Source organism: Asterias rubens, chromosome 13 (genome assembly GCF_902459465.1).
Source record: "Asterias rubens chromosome 13, eAstRub1.3, whole genome shotgun sequence".
Taxonomy (NCBI): domain Eukaryota; kingdom Metazoa; phylum Echinodermata; class Asteroidea; order Forcipulatida; family Asteriidae; genus Asterias; species Asterias rubens.
In genome coordinates this window covers 6846259-6872683 of record NC_047074.1, presented here as the reverse complement: position 1 = coordinate 6872683, position 26425 = coordinate 6846259, and the positions used below count along the sequence as shown (strand labels likewise).

The 26425-nt window shown below is 41.7% G+C and overlaps 3 protein-coding genes across 15 annotated transcripts; all 3 read left to right on the top strand.

Annotated features, from left to right (window-relative positions):
• The first annotated feature begins 919 nt into the window (after positions 1–919).
• Positions 920–1855, top strand: LOC117298673 (circumsporozoite protein-like). The gene has a single exon (XM_033781992.1). The coding sequence runs from the start codon at positions 920–922 to the stop codon at positions 1853–1855; it is 936 nt and encodes a 311-aa protein (XP_033637883.1).
• A 10-nt stretch (positions 1856–1865) lies between these two features.
• Positions 1866–2345, top strand: LOC117298672 (circumsporozoite protein-like). The gene has a single exon (XM_033781991.1). It carries the CDS (start codon positions 1866–1868, stop codon positions 2343–2345), a length of 480 nt encoding a protein of 159 aa, XP_033637882.1.
• A 2668-nt stretch (positions 2346–5013) lies between these two features.
• Positions 5014–24955, top strand: LOC117298882 (ectodysplasin-A-like). 13 transcript variants are annotated; one of them, XM_033782247.1, is made up of 11 exons: positions 5014–5233; positions 8443–8518; positions 8637–8666; positions 8971–9042; positions 9670–9687; positions 11042–11106; positions 16597–16678; positions 17488–17557; positions 19426–19473; positions 22491–22615; positions 24226–24955. In XM_033782247.1, the coding sequence occupies exons 1-11, from the start codon at positions 5202–5204 to the stop codon at positions 24460–24462; spliced, it is 855 nt and encodes a 284-aa protein (XP_033638138.1). In that variant the 5' UTR covers positions 5014–5201; the 3' UTR covers positions 24463–24955. The 13 variants fall into 13 exon arrangements, with proteins under 13 accessions (XP_033638138.1, XP_033638140.1, XP_033638139.1 ...); XM_033782251.1 differs by lacking the exon at positions 5014–5233 and adding an exon at positions 7940–8028; XM_033782249.1 differs by lacking the exon at positions 8637–8666.
• Positions 24956–26425: the final 1470 nt, after the last annotated feature.

The window sequence follows — 26425 nt, the reverse complement described above, 5'->3', positions numbered from 1 at the left end:
CTTATGATCGCAACGTTCCAATATGCTCTGTTTTGTTTCATGGCCATCTAAGTTCTTTTTGTTAGGAGTTTTCAGGTAATTCAAAAAGATTGATGTGTCAAAAGGTAGGAATACCGCATTTTTTTTGTTTTTAATGTTCACTTCCACTCGATCCAGTCATGCAAGTTCAACTTCAAATTCAGTCATGCCAGTTCAACTTCTAAATAAAAAACGAACCTAAAAAGGACAGGTGAATAAGAATTTGTTATTAAAGGTTGAAACAAAAATAATGATAAAACAAAATTCCCCCAAAGCGTAATTTTGTTAAACAAAATATTATTTTTTAATTCTGTGGATGAAGTGTTATTTTTGAGGTAATGATTAGATTGGGCAACTAGTGGAATTTATGACTCGAATATGCAATCAAAATTCGCAATTTTCCATGAGCTGTTCCAAAAGATATGGTTACGACTACGTTCCAAAAGATATTGTACAGTTACGCGCCAATCTACGCAGCTACTCAGCTACGCTTACGTTCCTTCAAGTTAAGCTATAATATCAAAAGGTACGTTTTCAAGCCCGAGTCAAGCTACGTTTACGTTCCATACGCAGTTTCGTGTTTATGTTCCAAGATACCAGCTCACTTACGTTCCAAGATATGCTTACGTTCCAAGCTACGCAGCTACTCAGGTACGCTTACATTCAAACATACGCTTACGTTCCTTCAAGTTACGCTATAAACTCAAAAGGTACGCTTTCAATCCTGAGTCAAGTTAGACTTACGTTCCATACGCAGCTACGTTTACGTTCCAAGATACCCCGCTACGCTTACGTTCCAAGATATGCTTACGTTCCAAGATATGCTTACGTTCCAAGATATGCTTACGTTCCAAAATACATTCTCCCAAGGACGCTTTCGAATCCCGGTAGATGCAACGCCATGGCAAATGGCATCGGCAATGGTAGGGGCAATGCCGTGGCAAATGGCATCGGCAATGGTAGGGGCAACGCCACGGCAAATGGCATCGGCAACGGTAGGGGCAACGCCACGGCAAATGGCATCGGCAACGGTAGGGGCAACGCCATGGCCAATGGCATCGGCAACGGTAGGGGCAATGCCACGGCAAATGGCATCGGCAACGGTAGGGGCAACGCCATGGCCAATGGCATCGGCAACGGTAGGGGCAATGCCACGGCAAATGGCATCGGCAACGGTAGGGGCAACGCCATGGCCAATGGCATCGGCAACGGTAGGGGCAACGCCACGGCAAATGGCATCGGCAATGGTAGGGGCAACGCCATGGCCAATGGCATCGGCAATGGTAAGGGCAACGCCACGGCAAATGGCATTGGCAACGGTAGGGGCAACGCCACGGCAAATGGCATCGGCAATGGTAGGGGCAATGCCATGGCCAATGGCATCGGCAATGGTAGGGGCAACGCCACGGCAAATGGCATCGGCAATGGTAGGGGCAACGCCATGGCCAATGGCATCGGCAATGGTAAGGGCAACGCCACGGCAAATGGCATCGGCAACGGTAGGGGCAACGCCACGGCAAATGGCATCGGCATTGGTAGGGGCAACGCCATGGCCAATGGTATCGGCAATGGTGGGGCAACGCCATGGGCAATGGTAGGGGCAACGCCATGGCCAATGGCATCGGCAATGGTAGGGGCAACGCCACGGCAAATGGCATCGGCAATGGTAGGGGCAACGCCATGGCCAATGGCATCGGCAATGGTAAGGGCAACGCCACGGCAAATGGCATCGGCAACGGTAGGGGCAACGCCACGGCAAATGGCATCGGCATTGGTAGGGGCAACGCCATGGCCAATGGTATCGGCAATGGTGGGGCAACGCCATGGGCAATGGTAGGGGCAACGCCATGGCCAATGGCATCGGCAATGGTAGGGGCAACGCCACGGCAAATGGCATCGGCAACGGTAGGGGCAACGCCACGGCAAATGGCATCGGCATTGGTAAGGGCAACGCCACGGCAAATGGCATCGGCAACGGTAGGGGCAACGCCATGGCCAATGGCATCGGCAATGGTAGGGGCAACGCCATGGCCAATGGCATCGGCAATGGTAGGGGCAACGCCATGGCCAATGGCATCGGCAATGGTAGGGGCAACGCCACGGCCAATGGTAGGGGCAACGCCACAGCAAATGGCATCGGCAATGGTAGGGGCAACGGCATGGGCAATGGCATCGGCAACGGTAGGGGCAACGCCACGGCCAATGGCATCGGCAACGGTAAGGGCAACGCCACGGCCAATGGCATCGGCAATGGTTGGGCAAGGCCATGGGCAATGGCATCGGCAATGGTAGGGCAAGGCCATGGCCTATGGCATCGGCAACGGTAGAGGCAACGCCATGGCCAATGGCATCGGCAATGGTAGGGGCAACGCCATGGCCAATGGCATTGGCAGCGGTAGGGGCAACGCCATGGCCAATGGCATCGGCAATGGTAGGGGCAACGCCATAGCCAATGGCATCGGCAGCGGTAGGGGCAACGCCACGGCCAATGGCATCGGCAATGGTAGGGGCAACGCCATGAGCAACGGCACCGACACAAGCAAAGTCAACCTCAAAGTCAATCTCAAAGCAACTATAATAATAACCTTAAAACTTAAAGGCACATTACTATACAGAAAAATATACAGTAAAAAACAGAAATGTTGTGACAGACGCGACGAGCGAGGCCAGATATTACCAGCAAGTTGACCCACACCCATGGGTCTGGGAAGTGAGATAAATATCAATCTGCTACGCGTAGTTTGTTATACCCCGTTCACACAGCACTACGACCTTACTAAGATCATGACAATCACCCCGATCGCAAACATTTAGCAAGTCGGGGTATAATTTTAGTTCATTTTTCACTTTAACTTCAAAAGTCCATTCATATAATACTCGAAGTACTGCAAAGACAAATTTGTTTGTTTCCCGCCAAAGAACATCATTATACCAAAAGAGTTTTGTTCAGCGTGGAGTTGGGTTCTGGAATGGTCTGAGAACTCAATTAAAAAATCAATTACTCTACCTGTCTTTACAAGAAATTTGAAAAAGCAACTACTTGATGGATATTCATAGATTATGACTGTTTCTGCATTGCCTAGGTTATGTTATCTTTCAACACACCTTACATTAGCCGTTGTTGTGTTTGTCTGTCAAGTCTATTGTCTGTACAATATGTGCTGGTGCTGTTATTTTTGTGTTCGTCTGTCCATAGGTTAAGGAACAAAAGCCACGGCTTCACCTGAACCTAATTGTTGTCCTACCGCTTATTACATATAAAATTGTTATTAATCTATTAGTTATATTGCGTATACATTGTAATAGCCTACTTTATCATAAACATGTTATTGTGTAACTGAATGTAATGTTAATCTATGTATTGTAAGATGAATGGACAACGATGAAATAAATGTTAATTAATAATAATCGCCGGCATAATCCAGCAATTTGGCAGATTGAAGACTCCGCCCAACTTGACTGCTTTCTATACGTAAACATTGTTTCTGACTCGCTGCCACTACGATTACTGACGATTTCACCAAGACCAATGCCGACCAATCGGTTTTCTATTCGAAATGGTTGCCGACGGTGTACAGAAATCTCACCACATATCTCACCACATTGCTACCATGCTGCTTGGTGGCATGGTTGGCGTGTGCGTAAAGCGGTCGCCTCTCACCAAGGTGACCCAGGTTCGATTCCCGGCTGGGGCCATATGTGAGTTGAGTTGTGCGTTGGTTCTCTGATGTGCCACGAGGGTTTTCCAGACCATCCGGTTTTCCTCCCTCGTGAAAAATCAAACACTTTCGATCTTGGCTGTGCTCCGTGGTCATAATGGGTTGATGTGGCTGGCAACCCTAAGGCGCCCTTGCATGCCTGCTTCTCGAACATGTTGTAGCCGCGTCCTTAGCAATTTAGCTCTTAGCTGCGAGTAAGGATGATTAGCCCCCCAAATTATTAAATTATTAGTGTACGATAATGGCGTTCCCACTACGACTGTACCCCGCTTATTGTTGGCCACGACCCGGCTACGCTTATTTTGAACATACTCATGGGTGAGTTTGCAGCGTCCCGACATAGGTGATCCCACCCCGACCAAACCACTTTCATGGAGATCCTCCCACGTTTGGCCCACGATAGTTCCGCGATTGGCTACGCTCTCGGCGAACGGTCACCCGAACTCCATGTTGCGAGTCGTCTGGCTGGTTGTCTGAAACGGGCCTCCTGATTTGGTCGGAGTCGTGAGCGGGTAGTGTCTGGTATTGCGAGTAGTGTAGTTGGCGTTTACCTGCAAGTACATGTACATCCACATGCATGTAGTGCATGCATGTACACGTGGACACATGCAGAAGACCGAAAGTAAGCTTTCCATATCTGTGTTTTGATTGGCCTCAGACCAGTCAAAACAAACACAGCTACGGTAGCTTTTAGTCACTACGTTTATCCATTGATATCATTGTATCCAATGGATATTCACTGGATCCTTGCAGGGAAAGATAGGGACCAAGTCTAGGCTCAAGAAGGCCTGCTAGACGCATGTTAGGCCCAGATAAATACATGATGAGTTTTTCGTTTTGTGGCCACACCAACTTTCTTTGTGGAAGCGGCAAAAGGCGTTAGCTTCCCTAGGTCGACCACGGTCTGCCCGGTACGTTCGAATAGCTTTGACGTCGTTCCAAGGGCTCACCAGGGTCAGCCCAAGTGCTCTGCTAGTGTAGTGGGTCACTTGGGGCTGGCCCTAGGTGCATGACCACGAGAGGGTGAGTGATCGTTCGATAAGCTCTTGTCAGGGGCTCACCGGATTGAGCACCGTGGGGTCGATACAGGGAAGCTATCGTAATCGAACGCACCCAAAATAAGGGTATTTAAGCGCGGGGTTGCGCAATCACGTATTGGGTAATAACACACGGGGCGTCCCCCATGTGCAAGGTTGATCATTTCGCAATGATTCTTTGCGCTTTACGTACTCAGTTCTTTCATATTATTTTACTAATGCTGCTACTTGTTCAATGGTTGGTTCTATGACAAGTCGAGTCGCTATCTAGTTATGTTTTAAGACCCATGATATGAAGAGAGCTATAGCCGGCGATCGTTTCTTTCCTCTCTTTGCAAGTGATGGACGTTCTAGAATCTCGGCACACCATAAGAATGTTTTAGTACTTGTATCTCCATGGTGTGTCTATAATTGACGACGGTGGACCATGGAGGAGAGGGGTTGCACAACGATAGCAAGGTAGGTAAGCGGTGAATGAGGTAGACGAGTGTGCTTTAGTTTCTGTAGCTCCATGGAGTGTCCATTAATTCATTGACGAAGGCGGACCATGGAGGGGAGGTGTTGCACATCGATAGCAAGGTAGGTTTGCGCTGAATTAGACGGACGAGGATATGTTATGTGCCCGATATGATAGGCACTAAGTAATTATAGATGTGAAATGGGGTTTTCGGTTTTAAAAGTTGATGTTGGACAGCGCCATTGCGGTTATTGTTTCATTGATAATAAATAACGCGAAATACCGAGTCAAGACAACAAGTATGTATTGTGGTAAGGGGCACAACGGGAAGCTAGGGTATGTCATGCCATCAAAAATCAACCAGTGGTGGTTAAATACAGTTTCTAAATTGGGTTTGATTAGAAGGGGTGAGCTTTCAACTGACACGTTTTCAACAAAACCTGCAGTCCGGTAGCATTCAAACAAAAAAACCGACATTGTTCATGTCATTGTCGTAGAACAATCATTTTCTTGACGCGTTATTATTTGAAGCATTTTATGCACAAACTAGAAACCAATGTTTATATGAGAGAGATTTGGTGTTGACAGCTTGGCGTTTATATCCGATATCCCCTTGTTGGAGTTTGCCAAGTTCAATATTGACGGAGAGGACATCTAAATCAACTAACAAACAAACAAACTATGAAGCTCCGAAGAAGGTAGCTTGAATTCCAGCAACATGGTACATTCCAATGCGATGGAAGACCCTGCCAGATCGGCCGGTGGGTCAGCACCATAGAGCTCAGAGCTATCAACACTCTTTTCTCTCGCTAATAATGCAATGCCAGACCTATGCAGGGATGCCTAGACTTGTGCACAAGTCGTTAATGGTCTGCCGCGGTGAGATAGTCAAGGGTGGCGGTGCTCTCGCGAGATCACTGCTCTCGCGCGAACTGCTGGTTGCCGACTTCTACTCCCCCTTAAATGGGACCGTAGTCGTGAGCGCACTAGTCTCGCGGGGCCAGTAGTCTCGCGAGAATACCGCGGGAGTTGGAATGCTATGACATTTAACGACTTTTCCACAAGTTTAATGGATTCTAAGTCGGTACCTTACAAGTCTGGCGGTGATAGCGTTCCGAATCTCCCCGCGATTCCCGTGGTATTCTCGCGAGACTACAGGCCCCGCGAGACTACTGCTCTCACGAGCTGTGAACTTGCACTTGAACCTACTCGGACGATTGGAAAATACACTCTGGTGTAGGGTTGTTTTGGCTTGGAGGGGAAATAACTCGACGGGCCAAGGACTAAAGTTCAAGAGCCAATGACTTATTTTCCCTTTACTGTAAAACGCTGGGAGACTTTGAAGTACTTGTCATGTATTTTTAAATATTTAGCATTCACTGTATGCTATGGAAGTTTATTTGTGCACCCTATAAACATTGTCGCGTGACAAAATGGGGCTTCGCGTGCGCATTTACATGGGGGAACATCACACGTTAAACCAAGGGGCCGTGGTTTCCATAGACTAGTCTTCGCGTGTACCCTCTAATGCAATGTTGACTCCCATAAATTTGTTGACTCCCATAAATGGCCGACCGTGTTAGTTTGCACAGTAAAAGGAAAACCACGCAATTTCGAGGCAAATATTTTGTGTGGATCATTGTATTCTACTTTTAAAACTTCGTTCCAACCATATGCATTTTATAAAAAACGGTTACAAAAGCTTTTTATAGACCAACTCGTCCGATACACGGCAACGTGTTCCTTTAAGCATTCCAGCGTCTCCTGCCCGTGGTGAACCAGCACAGCCCAAATTATTGGTAAGGAACTTTAGTTGGAAATGGAAGGTTAAGGTTGAATACGCATCCAGGGACGCACGTCCAATTGGTGTCTGATTGTCCCATAGTCTGCAATAACAGGTAGCTTCCTGGTACCATTATACAAACGAAGTCAACCTGAATTTCCCTGAACCCCGGCTGCTGTGTGCAAGGACCTTATCGCTAGTCATATGCAAGATCATATTACTGTCGCGACTGCAATACTTGTCAATTTGCATAGAGGGGCCAAAACTTCGTGGACTGGCGGTGCCATTTACGGGGACACATTTCAAACTCCGCCCAGTTGTATTGTTATTGATATCAATACAGTTTATTAAAGTAACTTGCAGCAATGGCCCCTGCATCGGAATAATAAAATAACTATCCAAAGTTCTGGCTATATGTTTGTTCGGTGAATCCAGCACCGGGAAATCCCTACCTGGTTTGTTTGCCGCCAACGGCTGAGGTAGAAATCTGCATGCACCGGTTGCTCATTTCTCACTGAAATGTGCGCAGTATATTTAGGACTAATCACTTGAGGGACCCATCTTCTAAATGTCATGAAAGATCATATTGCTCTGGAAAAGTAAAACAAAGGTTGCAGTCCGCCAACCATGCAGGAGCAACGAAGTTGGCAATTAGGCTTAGTCGTCGCCTGCTTGGTGAGCTGTGGACTAGTCGGCATGATCGTAATTGTAAACCAGTCATCAAGCGAAATCAGTAGTTTACATTCAGTCCTGAGAGCTCAGGAATCAAGAATTAGCATTCTTGAAATACAGAACAGAAACCTGCATCTGGTGCTGGAGAATATACAATGGAAGTTGAATAAAAAGGAACACAATCCAATGAAGACTGACGGTGATCATGTTGCCAGAAGGCTATCTACCAGTGATTTGCCTCCAAACTCCGTAAATCAAGGAGCACTTGATGCAGAGGTCTTTGGAGACAGAAAGGCTAAGGGTGATGATGGTGCCTTCATAGAAGGCGACAGAGTCACGGAGGTAAGTTGCGCACGGTAGTATGATGGAGGTAGAATTAGTACCATAGCGCATTACTGTTGGTAATTGTCAACGACCATTCTTTTCACTTGGTGTATCTCAACATATGCATAAAATAACAAACCTGTGAAAATTTGAGCTCAATTTGGTCGTCGAAGTTGCGAGATAACAATGAACAAAAAACACCCTTGTCACACAAGTTGTGTGCTTTCAGATGCTTGATTTCGAGACCTCAAAATCAAGTCAGAAGTCTCGAAATCAAATTCGTGGAAAAATACTGCTTTCTCGAAAACTGCATTACTTCAGAGGGAGCCGTTTCTCACATAGTTTTATACTATCAACAGCTCCCTAATTACCATTAGTGTCCACTGCCTTTAAACCCTCGTTGTGTTGATAATCGTTCTTGTATGTTGTCAGGAAAAAGCAAGATCAGAAGAAAAGGATGATTTTCATCTTCGGACCTTCCGATCAACCCGTAACCAACGCGATAAAGGTATGTTGTCTAGCTTGCTTAATTGCTCATTTTGTTCAACGTACTCTCTTGTATTCTGTCATTATGTAATCACACATTAAACGTACCTTTATTGTCTGATATTTCCTTTGTATTACAGAAGGACGAAAAGCATGCAAAAGATGCAAAGGTATGCACGAGTTTTTGTGTATCTTTCAGCCCAAGCGAGTTTTCTATACCTTCCACCAGGGTAGTAGTTAAAAAGCAGGACAGTTCTTTTCAGAACTGAGAAGTCTCCCGAACATCCGATTAATCTACTCAGCGGTAGTAGAATAAAGAAAGACAGTTCTCTAAGAACAAACTCTACCTGGCAAGTAGATACAGACAATGGTGTTACCGCAAACCAAATATATAATGTTTTTCCAATATTAATGAGAAATTTCTTAATATTGTGCTTTAATGTGTTAATTGTAGTTTCGTTTCATTTGTGAAAGGTAAAAAAGGTGAGCCTGGACGTACGTCTTTTGGAGGGGAAAAGGGAGCAAAAGGAGAACGAGGTCACAGGGGTGAGAAGCCTAAAGTACATACAATCATAGGGGGGGGGGGTCATCATAGACAAGATGGGTTTTAAAGACTGGACACTATTGGTAATTGTCAAAGACCATTCTTCTCACTCCGGACATCTCAACATATGCATAAAAAAACAAACCTGTGGAAATTTGAGCTTAATTGGTCGTCGAAATTGAGAGATAATAATGGGAGAAAAAACACCCTTGTCACATGCAGTTGTGTGCTTTTTAGATGTTTGCTTGCGGGACCTCAAAATCTAATTGTGATGTCTCGAAATCAATTTCGTGAAAAATGACTTCTTTCTCGAAAACTACCGTCGTTACTTCAGAGGGAGTCGTTTGTCACAATATTTTATACCATCAACAGCTGCTCTCCATTGCTCGTTACCAAGTAAGGTTTTATGCTAATAATTATTTTTAGTAATTACTATTACCAAAAGTGTCCACTGCCTTTAATTATAGCTGAGGATATAAATAGAAAGTAGAACCAGGGGCATTTTGCCACTGGAGTGCGTTTATGCCACTATTCTGGGATATAAAGTTATTCTTTCTGATTTAATTTCTGAATAGAATACTTTATATTATTATGAAGCTGTTATTTGATCATTGTGTTTTTTTCTTTAGGTCGCGTTGGAGAGCAAGGTACGTGGTATAGGTCTACAACGTACACACCGTAATGCCGGGTCCTATTGCGACTACATTTATCTTATACTACAGTCACCGTGATCAAGTGGTTAGACTGCAGAACTTGCAATCACAAGGTTGTGGGTTCGAATCCCCCAAGCTAACCGCTGATTTCACAATGACTAGAATAAATATTGTCGTCTAGATACTGAATCACAATTTCTGGATTTGTGTAATTCATAATCAAGTTTGTATGAGAGAGATTGGCTGTTGCCAGCTTGGTGTTTATATCCCTTTGTGGGAGTTTGCCGAGTTCCCTGAATGGGAAGATCATTCAAACAAACAAAACATACTATATTAAGTTAAATGTTGACATCATCCTAATGTAACACTGGTGACTGGTTATTATACACCTTTCACTTCTCCAAAATGGCAATGTTTGTGTTACGAGTAAACCTTCGTCATGAAAAGTCGGGAAAGCTCGGAATAATGTCGAGGACTTAAAGGCAGTGGATACTATTGGTAGTTACTCAAAATTATTATCATCATAAAACCTTTCTTGATTACGTGTAATGGGGAGAGGTTGAGAAACAGCTCCCTCTGAAGTGACATAGTTTTCGAGAAAGAAGTAATTTTCCACGAATTTGATTTCGAGACCTCAAGTTTAGAATTTGAGGTCTCGAAATCAAGCATCAGAAAGCACACAACTTCGTGTGACAAGGGTGTTTTTATTTCTTTCATTATTGTTTCTCGCAACTTCGTTGACCGATTGAGCTCAAATTTTCACAGGTTGGTTATTTTTAATATGCAAATGTTGAGATACACCAACTGTGAAGACTAGTCTTTGAAAATTACCAATAGTGTCCACTGTTTTCAAATCCTAATTTCTCGTACTCATAATCAATTGTTGTGATATGAGCATATACATGTAGACCTTTATCACGGTGCAGCCATCTTGAATTTCTACCATTGAAGTCAATGTTACCAAACCGACGCTGGAAGAAAAAGAGTCTGGTTCCTATTTTCAAAATGAAAAATAGCGTTCATTATTGTTATTCATTATCGATACGAGGAACATGACCACGATGGAGGCACCGTGATAAAGGTCTATAGGTCTAAGATGCACCGCTATTAAAACTTCCAATATAATAGACATTTACCACGCTGTCACCATCTTGGTCATGTTCCCTGTTTCCAATAACAGTAATAAATGCTAACATAGCGCATGGAACCAGACTATTATTTCGTCCAGCCTCGGTTTGGTTACAATGAACTGGAATGGAGTAAAATCAAGATGACCACACCGCGATAAAGGTATATTGCTGGTCATAGTGACAAGCTCATTTTGAGAGGTTTCGTATTGCCTTTGCAGGCCCTCCAGGGGAATGTGAACACTCTACCACGACTGACTCAACTACTCCTCGTCAGGGCACACAGGTAATTCAAACACATCTTATTCATAATATCAAAGTCTTATATAGCGCACCGTCTACCAAACAAGGTACTCAAGGCGCTGAGTATATACACACTTCCAGAAAGATAGGTTATTGCAGTGATGAATTCCGAGACCCAATTGTTTGGCACCTTATATTAATAAGGGTTTACAAGGTGCTACGGCGCATTTAGCAGCCACAGCCAGGAACACCGGGGCGAACCCCCTTCTCTTTTCGATAAATGCTGGGTTCTTTTACATGCGTTACACACCACATGGGACCAACGGCTTTACGTCCCATCCGAAGAACGAAGTAAACTTCGGAGCCGGAAGTAGCGAAATCTCGGAGTGCAACAGACACGCACACGTGTGACGCTAAACAAGGTCAGTCATTGCGTCACACGCGAGCGTTTCTAGTCTGCTGTACACCCACAGTTTTTGCAACTTCTATTAAGGCTGCAAAGTGGACATGCTTTTAATGTGTGCAATGTTACGAAAAATTCCCCATTTTTATAGTTTATAAACAGCATTTCTTATAACAAACCTTTAATCCTCAGAACAAACCTATTAATTTCACCCGGCTTTTAAAAAGCCGGGTGTAATTCGTTTAAAATGCTCTTAATAATTTATTTATTATAACCTTGGCATGGTTGAGTAGGCATCGTAGATACCGGTTAACTATTTTTAATTTAACATTTTTGTATTAATTTTTAGTAATACAGAATTGAAAGCAAAAATGCACCTCTTTGCGCGGCTTATCAGTCGGAAGTCAAAAACTGCTTAATCTATGACATTGATGTATAATGACCCCGTGACGTCGTTGATGGTAAGAAACACCACACACGCGCAGTCGTGTTTGCCCATTACGTTAGAGAACACCTGTTGTACTTTCTGGTGTTCCTGTATTGAAGCAATCCCGATTAGTTTTAAACACAAAAGACTAGTGAGGACCCATGAAAACAAAGTACCGACTAGTGAGGGCCTATTGTCCCTATTGAAAAATGTCCATACAAACTAAACCAGCGGTGGTGTGTGCAGCTGGTGAACATCTCTTTGCTTGGAAACAAAACAAAAACAGAAAGAAACGAATCATATATACACGCTACCGTAAAATAATCTTTCTGTCCATCCGGGGTATCCTAAATTGTGACATTTTTGTAAAATGAGCCTACACAATGGGTAGATTTTCGTAAGCAAACTATACACTCTTTTTTAATTTGGGTTGGAGGCAGCAGCGGTGACAGTGCCAGGAACCGTAGATTGATACGGTACACACCATAGGATGCCAATGGACCCGGAAGAAAAACTCATTATCTGGTTTTTCCCTTACACCGATGTGTGTAAAAACTGTTGAAATGAGAAAAATTTATAAGTAAAACAATTCAATTGCTATTCATTTCTTCAATCAGCGAGGCAGTAATTAGTCACACTTATGGTTTAGAGTTATAATCATTTAGAATGTGCTATTGATGTACCTTTAATTTATTTTTGTATATTTTTGTATATTGAAAATACTACGAAATGCTGTGTGGCCATATAAGTTTTGTTGACAGCACAGTGCTTAAGCGGTTGTAGGGAGCACAACCGCGTTGAAGATTATTGTCATTTCGAGGAGCATTTTTTTACCGAGCATACACAGACACGTAAACTATTTGGTCAAAATGATTGCAACCGTCTTCCGTCTTTGTTCAGGTGACTGGGTACATGCTTGGTTGGAATTGCACCGCGTGAGATAGTAGGTAAAACACGCAACTTGATGCTAAGTGGCCTCATCTCCCCCGCTTAATAATAATATAAAAACATATAAAAAAAAATATTAGGACTTGTAAAGTGCACGTATCCACCCTGTTGTGTGTTTAAGGCTTCGAGTTTATTACCGTCCCCTTGCTCATCCTGTACTGACTCGAAAGCTCCCTATGAGTATGCTGCCTCCATATGGTCATGTCCCTCGTATCGAATAACAACAATGCATACTAATAATCACCTTTCAGTTAGGAACCAGACTAGTTTGCTCTTCCAGCCTCGGTTTTGGTAACATTTATATCAATGAGGTAAATTTAAGATGGCTGCACCATAATATTAGTTTATAACGTGGGCTTGATCGAGTAATAGGATTCAAAAGAGGGCGCTTTCAGAGGAAATTTGTACACGATGGGATTTGATGCATTGCATGGTGAGGTTTGCGGTAATATGTACTTGCCAGGTAGAGTTTGTTCTTAGTTAGAGCATGGTTAGAGAACTGTCTTCCTTTATTCTACCATACCTGTATTCTACTACCACGGAGTAGTTTTTTCTTTTTCTCGGGAGACTTCTCAGTTCTGAAAAGAACTGTTTTTTGTTTTAATTACTAGGCGGAAGGTCGCAAGTTGGCTAGGACTACTACTTTAGCTTTGTGATCGCAATACGCCTCTTTTAATATTAAGCATGAGGTACGTCACAATGCTAACTCAAAACGAGGCGATGGGGCGCGGCCACTGCAAGTGATAGGGGACGTGCGCCCATAGCCTCATTTTGGGTAAGAATTATGACGTCATGCATAAGTATTGAGAGAGGCGTATCAACTGCACTATCGCGGAGTAAGCATTGGTCTCTCAACGTTCCGACTATAGCTTTCTCTAGTCATCGCCAGCAGGAGACTACGCGGTAGTAGAATATTATATAGCAAGACAGTTAAGAACAAACTCTATACCTGTCAACTTTACACATACTGTTGACGCAAACCCCCTCAAAAATATATATTATATTGAAAAATATAATAATAAATAGGGTAGATGGCCTTAGCTTTTGATCCAACTTGGACCTTCTGCAGAGGCATAAACAAGTACAAACAAATACATTATCCATTTATAGAAAAAAAAGAGGGGAAAGGGATTATGGGAAGATCCAGAAAAAAAGTGGGGAAAATATAGTCAATCAAGTTTCTATTTCAGAAACAATTGGTTGCTGTGAACCGATAGGAGTACAAAGGAAGTTTAGTATGAAAGGGTGGATTACTGGAGATTGTAACACACTAACTTCTGCTCGAAACTAACGGTTGGGTTTCGATCAAGATTCATTGACTTGCCCAGTCCCTCCAAACCAGCCTTCGAGCATGTCGATGTTGCGCCCTCTAGCGTTATTTAATACAAAAGCTACCAAGACTGGTCACTTGTCTTTGTCGTCCGCAATGATAAAGACAGGAATTGTTCTTACAGAACCATGCAATGATTTCATTGAATACGAAGATTGCATTAGATTGCTGTGCAATGACGTACTTTCTATATCTGTGTTTTGACTAGTCCCAGGTGATGTTTAGCAACTACCACTTACGGTCGTGCAATGTACGTAGGATTTTACTGCGAATTTCCATGTAAAATATATGTGAGTGTAGTGTCAAAGATGATTATGTACGGGGGTTGGCGTAGGTTCAAAGCAGATCTCTGGCGTTTTTCACAAGCCTCGAAATGTGGCATCAGGTGTTCAGGCTAGATTATCTTGGCCTCTAAAAAGAGCTAGCAGATTTGCCTCGAGCACAGAGTAATGGTGTAGGGTGATTCAGTTAATCTCAAAGCCGAATGATAAATTGGTTTACGTCCTTAATCATTACATACAGTGTATGAACTTTTTCAACTAAAAAACGAAACGATATGTTCCACAAAAAAACAAAACAAAAATTAAATAAATTTTACTTTATGATGTTGGCCCCCACCCTGCAATTGTTATACCTTTCCTTAACTAAAATTTATTTTAGTATATTGAAATGCTATGTGACAATATGACTTTTGTTGACAGCAGTTTTTGGGATGCTCCGATAACAGAAGGTCATAGTCCTTTGGATGGTACCCCCATTCATTTACTATGTGTTTGTTCAACTGCATTTATTAACCATTGTTTGGAGTTCAACAAACTGTTATTTATGTACAATGGATGTTCATGTATGAATGAAAATAAGACAAACAAACAAACAAACGAAGAAACACACAAGCTACTCAGTACTTTTCCCGCCGAGTTCTGTGAACAAAATCACATGCATATTACTCGGGTGGAGTTTTGCAATTTTAAAGCAGTGTCTTACCAACTAGAACACCGATATTGCATGGTGGCTATCTAGCGGCAGTTCGAATCCTAATCAGCAGTCAGATCTCATGGGTGCGTTCGATTAGCTTTCCTGGGTTGACCCCGGTCTGCCGCGGTACGTTTGAATAGCTTTGAATTAATTCCAGGGGCTCACCCGGGTCAAAGTGCACTGCTTGTGGAACGGGTCACTTGGGGCTGGCCCGAGGCGCATGACGTCACCACGAGAGGGTGAGGGGTCGTTCAATTTGCTCTTGTCAGGGGCTCACCCGAGTGAGCACCGCGGGGTCGATACAGGGAAGCTAATCGAACGCACCCTGTATATTCGCGATTCATTTTGTTTTGTTCAGCGTTTGAATTTCGTCACCGTAACGCCTTTTCGATAGCGGGTACCAACCGCATCGCTCTCTGTATTAAGCGCTTCACACGGACACCCTCGAAATTAAAGTCGCCTGCGGGCGATCTTCGTTAAAGATGCTATTAAACGTTAAAGATGCTATGTCAGATTTTTGGCCCCAAACATTAAAAAAATATTTTTTTGAGTGAATGGTATTTCAAAGAGTATCACCCGCTCTAACGAAAAAAAGTGTAATTTTTACTTTTAATGGTCAGGAACCATGACAAAAATTTAAAACGTTTCTTATCAAGAATAGGTGACGTGATATATTGTCGGGATCCCGACAAAAACTAATTTTGAGCACTTTATTTCACTGCTACTTATAATTGGCGGACTTTTTCGAGCAATGGCTCAAATGAAAGCTTGTAACTTTCTCGACCCCCATCAAAATACCTATTGAATTTTAAATCAAATTTTTGGGGTCAAATCGGCAACAAATCTGACATAGCATCTGTAATAATTGTTTGCTATTTTTGTTATCAACTTCTATAACAAAATAATTTTGGAGGATGCTTGATTTCATTGCCATCTTTAAAGCAGTTCTTTTTTTAGTAAATACCGTGGTTTCTGTTCTGGGTTCTCTACCAAACTATGATCCTACCTTTAAAGACACTGGACACTATTGGTAATTGTCAAAGACCAGTCTTCTCACTTGGTGTATCTCAACATATGCATAAAATAACAAACCTGTGTATAAATTTGAGCTCAATCGGTCGTCGAAGTTGCGAGCTAATAATGAAAGAAAAAACACCCCTGTGAGGCGAAGTTGTGTGCGTTCAGATGCTTGATTTCGAGACCTCAAATTCTAAATCTGGGGTCTCGAAATCAAAATCGTGGAAAATTACTTCTTTCTCGGAAACTACACCAGAGGGAGCCGTTTCTCACAATGTTTTATACTACCAACCTCTCCCCATTACTTGTTACCAAGTAAGGTTTTATGCTAATAAATATTTTGAGTAATTACCAATAGTGTCCACTGCCTTTAAGTATCCACTGTGCGCCTGATAAGTTGAAACTTGACTCGCTTTCGTGTCCTGGTGTACAGGGCGCAGGACAGCTTGTATGGCCAGCGTTACTTGCGGCACACTTTGAGGGAGGCAGATATGCTACCATCAACACTAGTGAAAGTAAGTCGATTGAAAACGTGTGTCACCTAAGTTCATTCTTTTAGACGATCGAGTCAAAATGCTGGTTTCACATACACATCATTATTTAAACAAAACAGCGAACATGATCAGAGTAAGTCATTTTATAATTCTTGATCTGAGGCGCAGTGGATACGTACACTATTTTTAAATTTAGGTACCCGATTTACTCGAGCACGTCTTAAAGGGAACACGTTGCCTCGGATCGGACGAGTTGGTCTTTGAAAAGCGTTTGAATTTGAAACCGTTTGTTATGAAATGCATAGAAAGATGTTTTTTTATAAAAAGTATAAGGATATAATGATCCACACAAGTATCACTCGAAATTGCACGTTTTTTTCTATAACGTCGCGAACTCACACTGTCGGCCATTTTATTGAGCCAAAAATTGACTCCACACAATGGCCGACCGTGTTTCTTCGCGGCGTAAAAGGAAAACCAGTGCATGTCCAACTTTTTGCATTTCATAATAAATGGTTTCAAACGTTTTTCAAAGACCAACCCGACCGATCCAAGGCAATGTGTTCCTTTAAAATGACACACTTCGTGGTTTATGCAAGGAGACTTTAACTGCATACAAACAATCAGTGTGGTATATTGCTTCCTTTTCGCCTGTTCTAATAACATGATAGTGGACGATGCCTCTCGGTGTGCTTTTCCTGTGTGCACGGCATTTATTGTGAATCATATCTAGTATTTTGGCCGCGGTCTTTAGTAGAATGACCTTAGTGCTGACACACAGTTTCTATATGTCTAATGGTAACTATTGTATAATGTTTAAAACCCTTTAGCCCCATCAATACTCAGTGATACTCTCTGCTCATTTTGAAGGAGATGTTGAATCCCCTGCAATCGTGGAAAGTAAGTTTGTATCAAATCATCATGTTTATAGATCAATATACAAAATAATAATAATATTAATAATACTAATAGCTAATTCTTGTATAGCGCATTGGGAAGGGGTTATAGAGATCCACAATCCCGGCCAAAGTGCTTAGGCCACCCGTTCCTAACATTATAAAAAACCATTCCACATACACTTCTCACTGACAAATCATTCTCTCCCCGACCCCCGTCCCCCCAATTTGGACGACGGGTGGTTCTGCGACGGTAATGGTGACGTTTGGCGTCATCTGCGCATGCAGAACGGTCGCCCTCAATTTCTTACGACGGTACATGGGATGAATCTGCGTTGTGCTGAAAACGACAACGTTTGGCTGTAAACTACCTACCGTCGCAGGAATATCCGTCGTCGAAAACGAAAGCTCCCAAATGTTGACTGGAATGCAGAAGACCGTGCAATCAGCACCTACATTGAATGGGGCGGGGGGGGGGGGCAAATAGATATGACCGGGATTGGTAAGAACAAATATTGGTCATAATTAATTTTGCAATGTATCAAAAGTTTGATCAATAATTCAAATTCATAAATTCTGACATTTGATTCACATTTGTTTCAAGAACTGTTTCTATTTTGAAAGCTTGTCAGACAAATTATTGTGAGAAATCAAATCTCTCTAAATGTTAGTCAACAATAAACAAACAGCGCATGTATGCTAATACTATTGGTTGTTATCATTTGGTAGCCTTCCATCGAGGCCTTCGTGGCGTAGACAGCTGTGTAGCCGCGCAGTGAGAGGGACTTCAAACCATACGTTCGAGAGGTTTCGCTGCGCATGTCGAAACAACTTTGTCCTAGCCACGAGGGCCTTGACGAAAGACTACATCATTGGTTGCCACCTTATAGTGCATAAACAGCAAGTTTTGATTACATTAACTGTTGTCAGACAATGAAAGTTGCATGAAAAGTGGTTTGAAATAATATGTTGATGGGTAAGGGGCAAATACTGTAGTTGAATAATTATTGTCATTCTATATACACAACCACACGATATTATCACAGGCACCGGGCACTTTTTGTCAAAGCGCAGTATTTATCACTGGTTGGACTCAATTTGTCATAAAAGTTGCAAGAGAATAGTGCAAAAAACCCTTGTTGCAAAAAATGTATGTACTTTTAGGAAGGCTTCAGGCCTGAAGTCTCTTAACAATGATTATGTGAGTGAGAAATTACTTCTTTCTCAAAAGGTTTAAACCTTACTTCAGAGGGAGCCGTTTCTCACAATTTTGTCTCTTATACCATTGCTCTTTACCAAGTTTTTATGCTAAAAAGTGTTTTGAGTATTTGGACCAGTTGATATAATGTAAGATTCAATGCAAATTGATCAAACAATTTTCAATTTATCTCGATCCATAAAGGACTATTGGGGATCAGGTCGTCTCAGTGGTGTATTTCCCTATAATGTTTACCTCTGTGGACTCCACTTCGAATCCCACTTCAGACCAAAGCCTTGCTTTGGGATTGGGTTCTCAATCCTTAACTAATTGAATAGGTTTCCCCTTTTGGGGGGTTTCCCTCCAATGTCTAAAACAGAACATTCCCACTCAACATCGTTCTTTCGGCGCTAGTGCCGTTGGATGTGTATTTGAATACATACAACAAATTAATAAATAAACCTATGGGAAACATTGAACATTGACTTTCAAATTTTAAACTTCCCACGTATCGTTTAACCACATTTTCTTTGTTTTAAACAATTAATTACACTATAGAGAAGTAACTGTCCTATCCAAGTTTTCGGGTTAACTGCTCAAACCCCCCATGGAGGGATCTGACATGTGAGGGGCATTGGACATTGACTGAATTATTGTCTTTCTATTCATTTTAGGGTGGGATCCAATAAACAGGGGATATGTCGACTTAAGTGATTTCGATGGTATGTAGCTTTTATTTTTCAGAATTTATAATTTTCAGTTTGTGGCAGAATTTATAAATTCATCACTGATGCAGGGTATAGCTTCTGCATAAAAGTGTTTCTTTTTGTTGGTTTGGGTGCTGTTGCGGTGTTGTATGTATTTTTTTCGAAAATGTTGTCTGCCCACTTACGAATATACATCATCTCTCAGTGTCTGACACACTAGCAATCTATAATCCCGGCCATATCTCGTTTGGCCCCTGTCCCCTTTCAATGTTGGTTCCAACTCGTGTGGCCCTCCTGCCCCCTTTCAATGTTGGTTTCAACTCGTACGGCCCTCCTGCCCCTTTCAATGTTGCTTCCAACTCGTGTGGCCCTCCTGCACCATTTCAATGTTGGTTCCAACTTGTTGGGCCTTCCTGCCCCCTTTCAATGTTGGTTCAAACTTGTTGTCTTTGAAAAGCGCTATGTAACCGTTTGTTAGAAAGATGTTGTAAAAGTAGAATACAATGATCTACACAAATATGCCTCAAAATTGCGTCGTTTTCGTTTTACCCTGTCGACAAACACGGTCGGCCAATTGAGTCACAATAGAGCAGCAATTTCTGCAATTGAGTCATAATTGAGCAGCAATTTCTGCAATTGAGTCACAATAGAGCAACAGTTTCTGCAATTGAGTCACAATAGAGCAACAGGTTCTGCTATTGATCGTAAAACTACGTTCATATAAAAGCAATGACACAGTCTGGTGATGATGTGCGTATAGTCAAACCTCATCAGAAAAACATTCTGCCCAAGGATTTTACTGATAAGCATTTTGTGTGACAACAGTGTCCAATGTACTATAAATAACTTGTTGTTTGTGCAGTGCATTGTGTCATATCCAGGTACGTTATCGTATTGCATACAAATTTACCATTTTGGGAATCCCCCTAATCACGCAAGGCAATGTTAAAGCTGGAGCATGGCCAAGTTTGAGGAGAGTATACAGTAATGTAGTTTGGTGTGTGTGTGTGTGTGTGGTTCTGTTTTCGCAATGATCAGCGTGCATGGTTCTGTTTCGCAGACGTGATTGAGGACCGTGTATAGTAACACAATGCACACTTGCTTCTGAAGATTGAAACAAACCCTGATATGACTGTATGATTTTCTATCTACGCAACACATTCACGTAATCGGCGTGAAATTTGTTGTGTGGACATATACGGTTACATGTAACGTCCGACATGTGTTCCGACAAACCTAGTGCATGTTCTTGTTTCTACCCTAGCCATTATAGCCCTCCCTTTAATACACCTAACCTAACCCTAACCCAAACCCAACCCCTAACCCCAATCTTAGCATCGATTATATTACGCTTTTTGAGTTGGGTTCCTTTTTTTTCTTCTTCTTTTTTAGGAATAAGGGGTCCATTTTGTCAAAGACCAACATGTTGTTGACTTTGATTAAAGGGAAGGTACATTTTTGGTAATTACTCAAAACAATTATTAACTTAAAAACTGACTTGGTAACAAACATTGGAGAGCTGTTGATATTATAAAACATTGTGAGAAATGGCTCCCTCTAAAAAAAAACGTAGTTTTTGAGAAAGAGGTAATTTCTCACTAAAATAATAAAAGCCTTCTAGCTAGAAGTCTTTTATTCCTATCTGAAAGCACACAAATTCGTCCAACAAGGGTGTTTTTTCTCTCATAATTTTCTCGCAACTTTGATGACCAATTTAGCTCACATTTTCACAGGCTTGTTATTTTATGCTTATGTTGTGATACACCAAGTGAGAAGACTGGTCTTTGACAATTATCAATAGTGTACGTTCCCTTTAAACAGTAAATATATGTTTTCCTTCCTTCATCCCCCCATGGATCAAATCACTCGACAAACATCTGGCTCTATTTCAAATCATTGATGACCTCTGCTCAACCCCTTTTCAACAATTGATAACTTGTATAATGTACGCCCCTGTGCCCACTTCCTTGCAATCTAAATGAATTTCTTGTCATTTTACCCCCCAAAAAAGCAAACTTCGGAAGCTTTAAAAGCACATTGAAAACGTCTTTTTTTTATCTTATAACAAACCGATTGCGCTACCAATGTTTACATTCGATCACTGTACCTGTAATGAGTATAGAAAAACAAAGCTACACAGTAAAGACATGGGAAGACTCGTACCGATGGACCATAATCGGCTGCATTTTCGATAAATAACACTTTTAACTAAAAACGAAGCCCTTTTATACAGTTGAATGTTGTGACATTGATTTAAATCACATTTGATGATTGATGTTCCCAGTAATCTACTTCAAAAGGGGTTTCTTTTGATATGAGAGTATTATGGTTATAGACTATACGTATTAATTACCGAGGTTTGAGCGAGCTCACGCGCCGTGGATTTGGCGCTGTGCACGGCGTGAAGTCGGGCTGTGCCAAGGGGGACTGGTGGCTGAACAACGTCAGTTAAGGATAAACACAGTTCCACCAACTAGGAAATTCTACGAGAATGTTTACACGATGTCATGTGTTTGTTCACGGAAACTGTGGTTTTACATAGATCTCATTGTAATGATTTTGCTGCAATTTTTTCAGTGAAAATCTTCAGAAGAAGCTGCGAATCCCTTTATTTTCACCCTCAAATGATTTGATTTGAGAAGGGGGTAGCTGTCAGCTAGAGTAGACAACTTCGCGGTCTCCCTTGGCTCAGCCAGACCCCACGCCGTACACAGCGCAAATTCCACGGCACGTGAGCTCGCTCAACCTCAGTAATTTGCGTAATCTAACCATACTCTCAAAATAAACCTCTTTTGTAGTAGAATACTGAGAAAAATCAAACAGCAAATGTGATTTAAATCAATCACAACAGTCAACTTTATAAAAAGGGGCTTCGTTTTTAGTTAAAAGTGTTATAGCTTCATCCGTCAAAATGGTAGAATAAATTTGCAGAACCTTGTTCTGGGGAGCAACGCACCTCTATAGCGCCCTGCTAGTTGTTAATGTTGCCAACATGATTTGTATTGTGATGTTTCTTAACTTGATTGTTTAAGGTGGATGGGTTCCCTACTGGAAGTATGCTGATTGGATGGATTCAGATGTAAGGTCACGATTTATCCTGGGTCAAACAGGCAACGTGACTGTAACAGAGGGGGGAATCTACTATGTTTACAGCCAGGTAGGAAATCATATACATACCTCCACAGTGAATGGTCCAACCGTTAAACGGAGCCTTTTAGTTGGGCTCTCTTGTAACATTTTGAACTTATCATAAGGCCTTTTCACACTGTCCAAAATCTCAGGGTTTGAACCGGTTCCGAACCAGAGATTTTGTTCCCCCCTTTCACACGGTAACAAATTAAATCCGCCTCCGATCTTGGTCGCATGCTCTAGCCGGACTGAAATCAACCCAGGCAGTGACCAGGGTTGAAAATCTCAATACGGATCGAAATGGCATTTTTCGGCGTTAATTGTTATACGGGCGCATAGCCGGTTCACGTGAAGACCTGGGCCCAATTTCATAGCGCCGCTAAGCACTAAAATGTGCTTAGCATGAAATTTTGGCCTCGATAAAAACAAAATTACTAACCAAATTTCTACGTGGTTTTGAGGATAAACAAACAACAGTTGAATACAAGCAACAAGCAATATGCAAAAAATGGAAATAATTATGGTTGGTTATCCTGTTTTTATCAAGGAAGACATTACATGCTTAGCAAATTTGTGTGCTTAGCAGCGCTATGAAATTGGACCCTGGGCCAACTTTCATAGCGCTGCTTAACGGTGAAAAATATGCTTAAGCCTTAGCGTATTTCACAGGTTAGCAGAACAATTGGGCGGCCATATTGCGTGTTTACCGTGGATTTGCATTGTGATGTCATTTATTTTCGTGCGGTAAGCACCGGAAGGTTAGCATGCCTTTTCGTGTGCTTATGGTTAGCAGCGCTATGAAATAGAAATTGCACAGTAAGCACAAAATCGGCCGCTAAGCAGCGCTGTGAAATTGGACCCAGTGTGAATGTTGCGTATCTCTGATCCGTGTCGAAAGAAGCGAGGCTGAACCGGAGAGGACCAGGTTTCAACGCGGTTCGAAATGGATGTAGTGTGAAAAGCCATACGATGAAATTACAAAAGTTTTCTAACAAAACAATTGTGATTTATACAAATACTATAGCGGTGGGGGACATCATTCCCACAGGGTGGGCTAGTGGTTTTACAGACCCTTGACGTTACATCATCCCACGGTGGGCTACCTTGACTTGACCTCTGGATTTCCGATCAAACTCAGCTTTTCCTTTTATTAAAAATGGACTGGACACTATTGGTAATAACTCAAAAAATTGTTAGTATAAAACCTTACTTGGTAACGAGTTTTAAATGGGGAGAGGTTGATAATATAAAATATTGTGATAAACGGCTCCCTCTGAAGTGACGTAGTTTTCGAGAAAGAAGTAATTTTCCACGAGTTTGATTTCGAGACCTCAGAATTCGATTTTCAGGTTTCGAAATCAAACATCTGAAAGCACACAACTTCGTGTGACCAGGGTGTTTTTCTTTCTTTCACAGGTTTGTTATTTTGTGCATAAAATGTTGAGTGAGAAGACTGGTCTTGGCAATAACCAATAGTGTCCAACGTCTTTAACGTTGTGTCTATATTATTCAACTTTCTAGTTTGTTTGGACGTATAATCTAACGCATTTTGATTCGAGGCCTCATTTCTATATACAAATAACACACATTAGCATTGGTATCAATTATGTGTATGTTATGTTGTTTTGTTTGTTGTAGATGTTGTACTACGACCCTAGTGTGTTTATGGGACATAGTCTGTACATTGGAGAGCAGAAGCGATTCAGCTGCACAGAATGTACAGTGGATCGGGATCGTAAGTTCAACACATGCTACATTGGGGGTGTTGTACAAATCAACAATGGTGACAAGGTGGGGATCAGGGTGTCATACGCTAATCGGGTCATAAACCTGCATCCAGATAGTACTCATTTTGGTCTCATTAAACTTTCCTAAAATTCACTGTTGAAATGTTGAAAGTCAGAGTCTGCCTATCGCTTGGTCATGTTCTTAAATACAGATGTTATTCAGGGATTTCCATCAATTAGCACTTTTCAATAAACAATGGGCACGTTCGATTAGCTTCCCTGTGTCGCCCTAAGTGACCCGTTCCAGGGCACTTGGGGCTGACCCGGGTCAGCCCAAACGTACCGGGGGCAGATCGGGGTCGACCCGGGGAAGCTAATCAAACGCACCCAATGACTCACTTTCTTTACTATTGCATTAAAACCCCAAAGATGCACCAACATGGAGTAAGGGGCTATATCATCCGTTGTTTTATAATGCACGTACAACCCGATAGGCATTTAGTATAATGTAAATACATGTATAGTCAATTTCAGCATTTGCACTCGTGTTTTGGCTACGTTTTAAACGCACTGTACACGTTTGGTAATTACTCAAAATATTAGCATAAAACCTTCCTTGGTAAGCAAACGGAGAGCTGTTGATATAACATTGTGAGAAACGACTCCCTCTGAAGTAATTTAGTTTTTGAGAGAGGGTAAATTCTCACTAAAATAAAATAAAACTTCTAGCCAGAGGCCTTGTATTCCCATCTGAAAGCACACTTATTTTATACAAAATGGTGTTTTTTCTTTCATCATTTTCTTGCAACTTCAATGACCAGCTGAGTCCAAATTGTTATTTTATGCATATGTTGGGATACACCAAGTGAGAATACTGGTTATTGAAAATTACCAAATGTGTCCAGTGCCTTTAACAAAGTCATGGGTATACTGTAATATTTGAGTTTAGTAAGTGTACATTATAGTTGACGACGGGGTTGGCTTTTGGTGAAATGTTTAGGGTTTGCATATTATTTAAGCCGAGAATTGTTTAATCTTTAACACACTTGATTGTTAGTATCTGACAAAAGAACTATATAGAAGCAAAGAAACTTTATAGCTATAAGTCAAAGTTGGTGCCTTTCATAGGACATCTATTAGTCGGTGACTTTTTTTCCCGGCCACTGTTTTTGGTGGAGTTTTTTGTTTTGAATTTGTGTATTTTCGGTGGCGGTATTTTGAAAGCCTTAGCGTGCGTGCAATGACTACTTTTTAAAATGTTAGTCTGGTTCCACGTCAACATTTTCGTTGTGGTTTCGTATTTACACAATATCAACCGCATAGATTTTCTGAGAGACAGCAACATCTCATTCGGCGTGTGGTAAACGGGACTCACAATGGAATGCTGGCAAAGTGAGTCCCATGAATGACTTTTTTCAATGATATTAATTTAGCTTCTCTTTTTATTTAAATTTTTTATCCTATATCCTATAGTAGGAAGCACCGTGCGAAATGATTTATATCCCCGTTAATTAGAAATAATCACGAACACTATTTTGAAATACTTGAAAACCAAAGATCACTCAAAGGCGACTTTTGAAGATTCAAACAATTTCCCTGCGTCCATTTTTCTGAATGTTTCAGTGAGATATCGGGTTGTTGCCCACTGTCAATGCGCTAAACGTAAATAGGTACGATTTTGTTGAAAATATTGTTAAAACTTTCTTTGTTTTCTTGCTGTTTCCTCAACAAGAAGTGAAATAAGAAACTATCATATTGGTTAATTTTATTGTATCTTGTTATTTTGATAACTTTGCCTAGATTTATGTTGAGATAAACATTTTTAATTCCTTACATTTGGTTAATATTTGTAATCAATGGTGTAGAAGGGATATACCCTCAGAATGCAACATTGTTAGTTTCGTTTTTTCTTTCTTTAACAACATTGCACCCTTTCCCGTGTGCTTTCATTATCAATGGGAGTTGCGGTGTTCCCTAAGCATTCATGACGTCACGAAGGAGTATTGTTGTTTTCCAACTCAACAAGGTAATACATTAATGTTGAGAGTTTCTCTACCCAATTGGTAGTCTTGGTGCAAGGCGTTTCTCGTTTTCCAACTCGCCAACAGCTC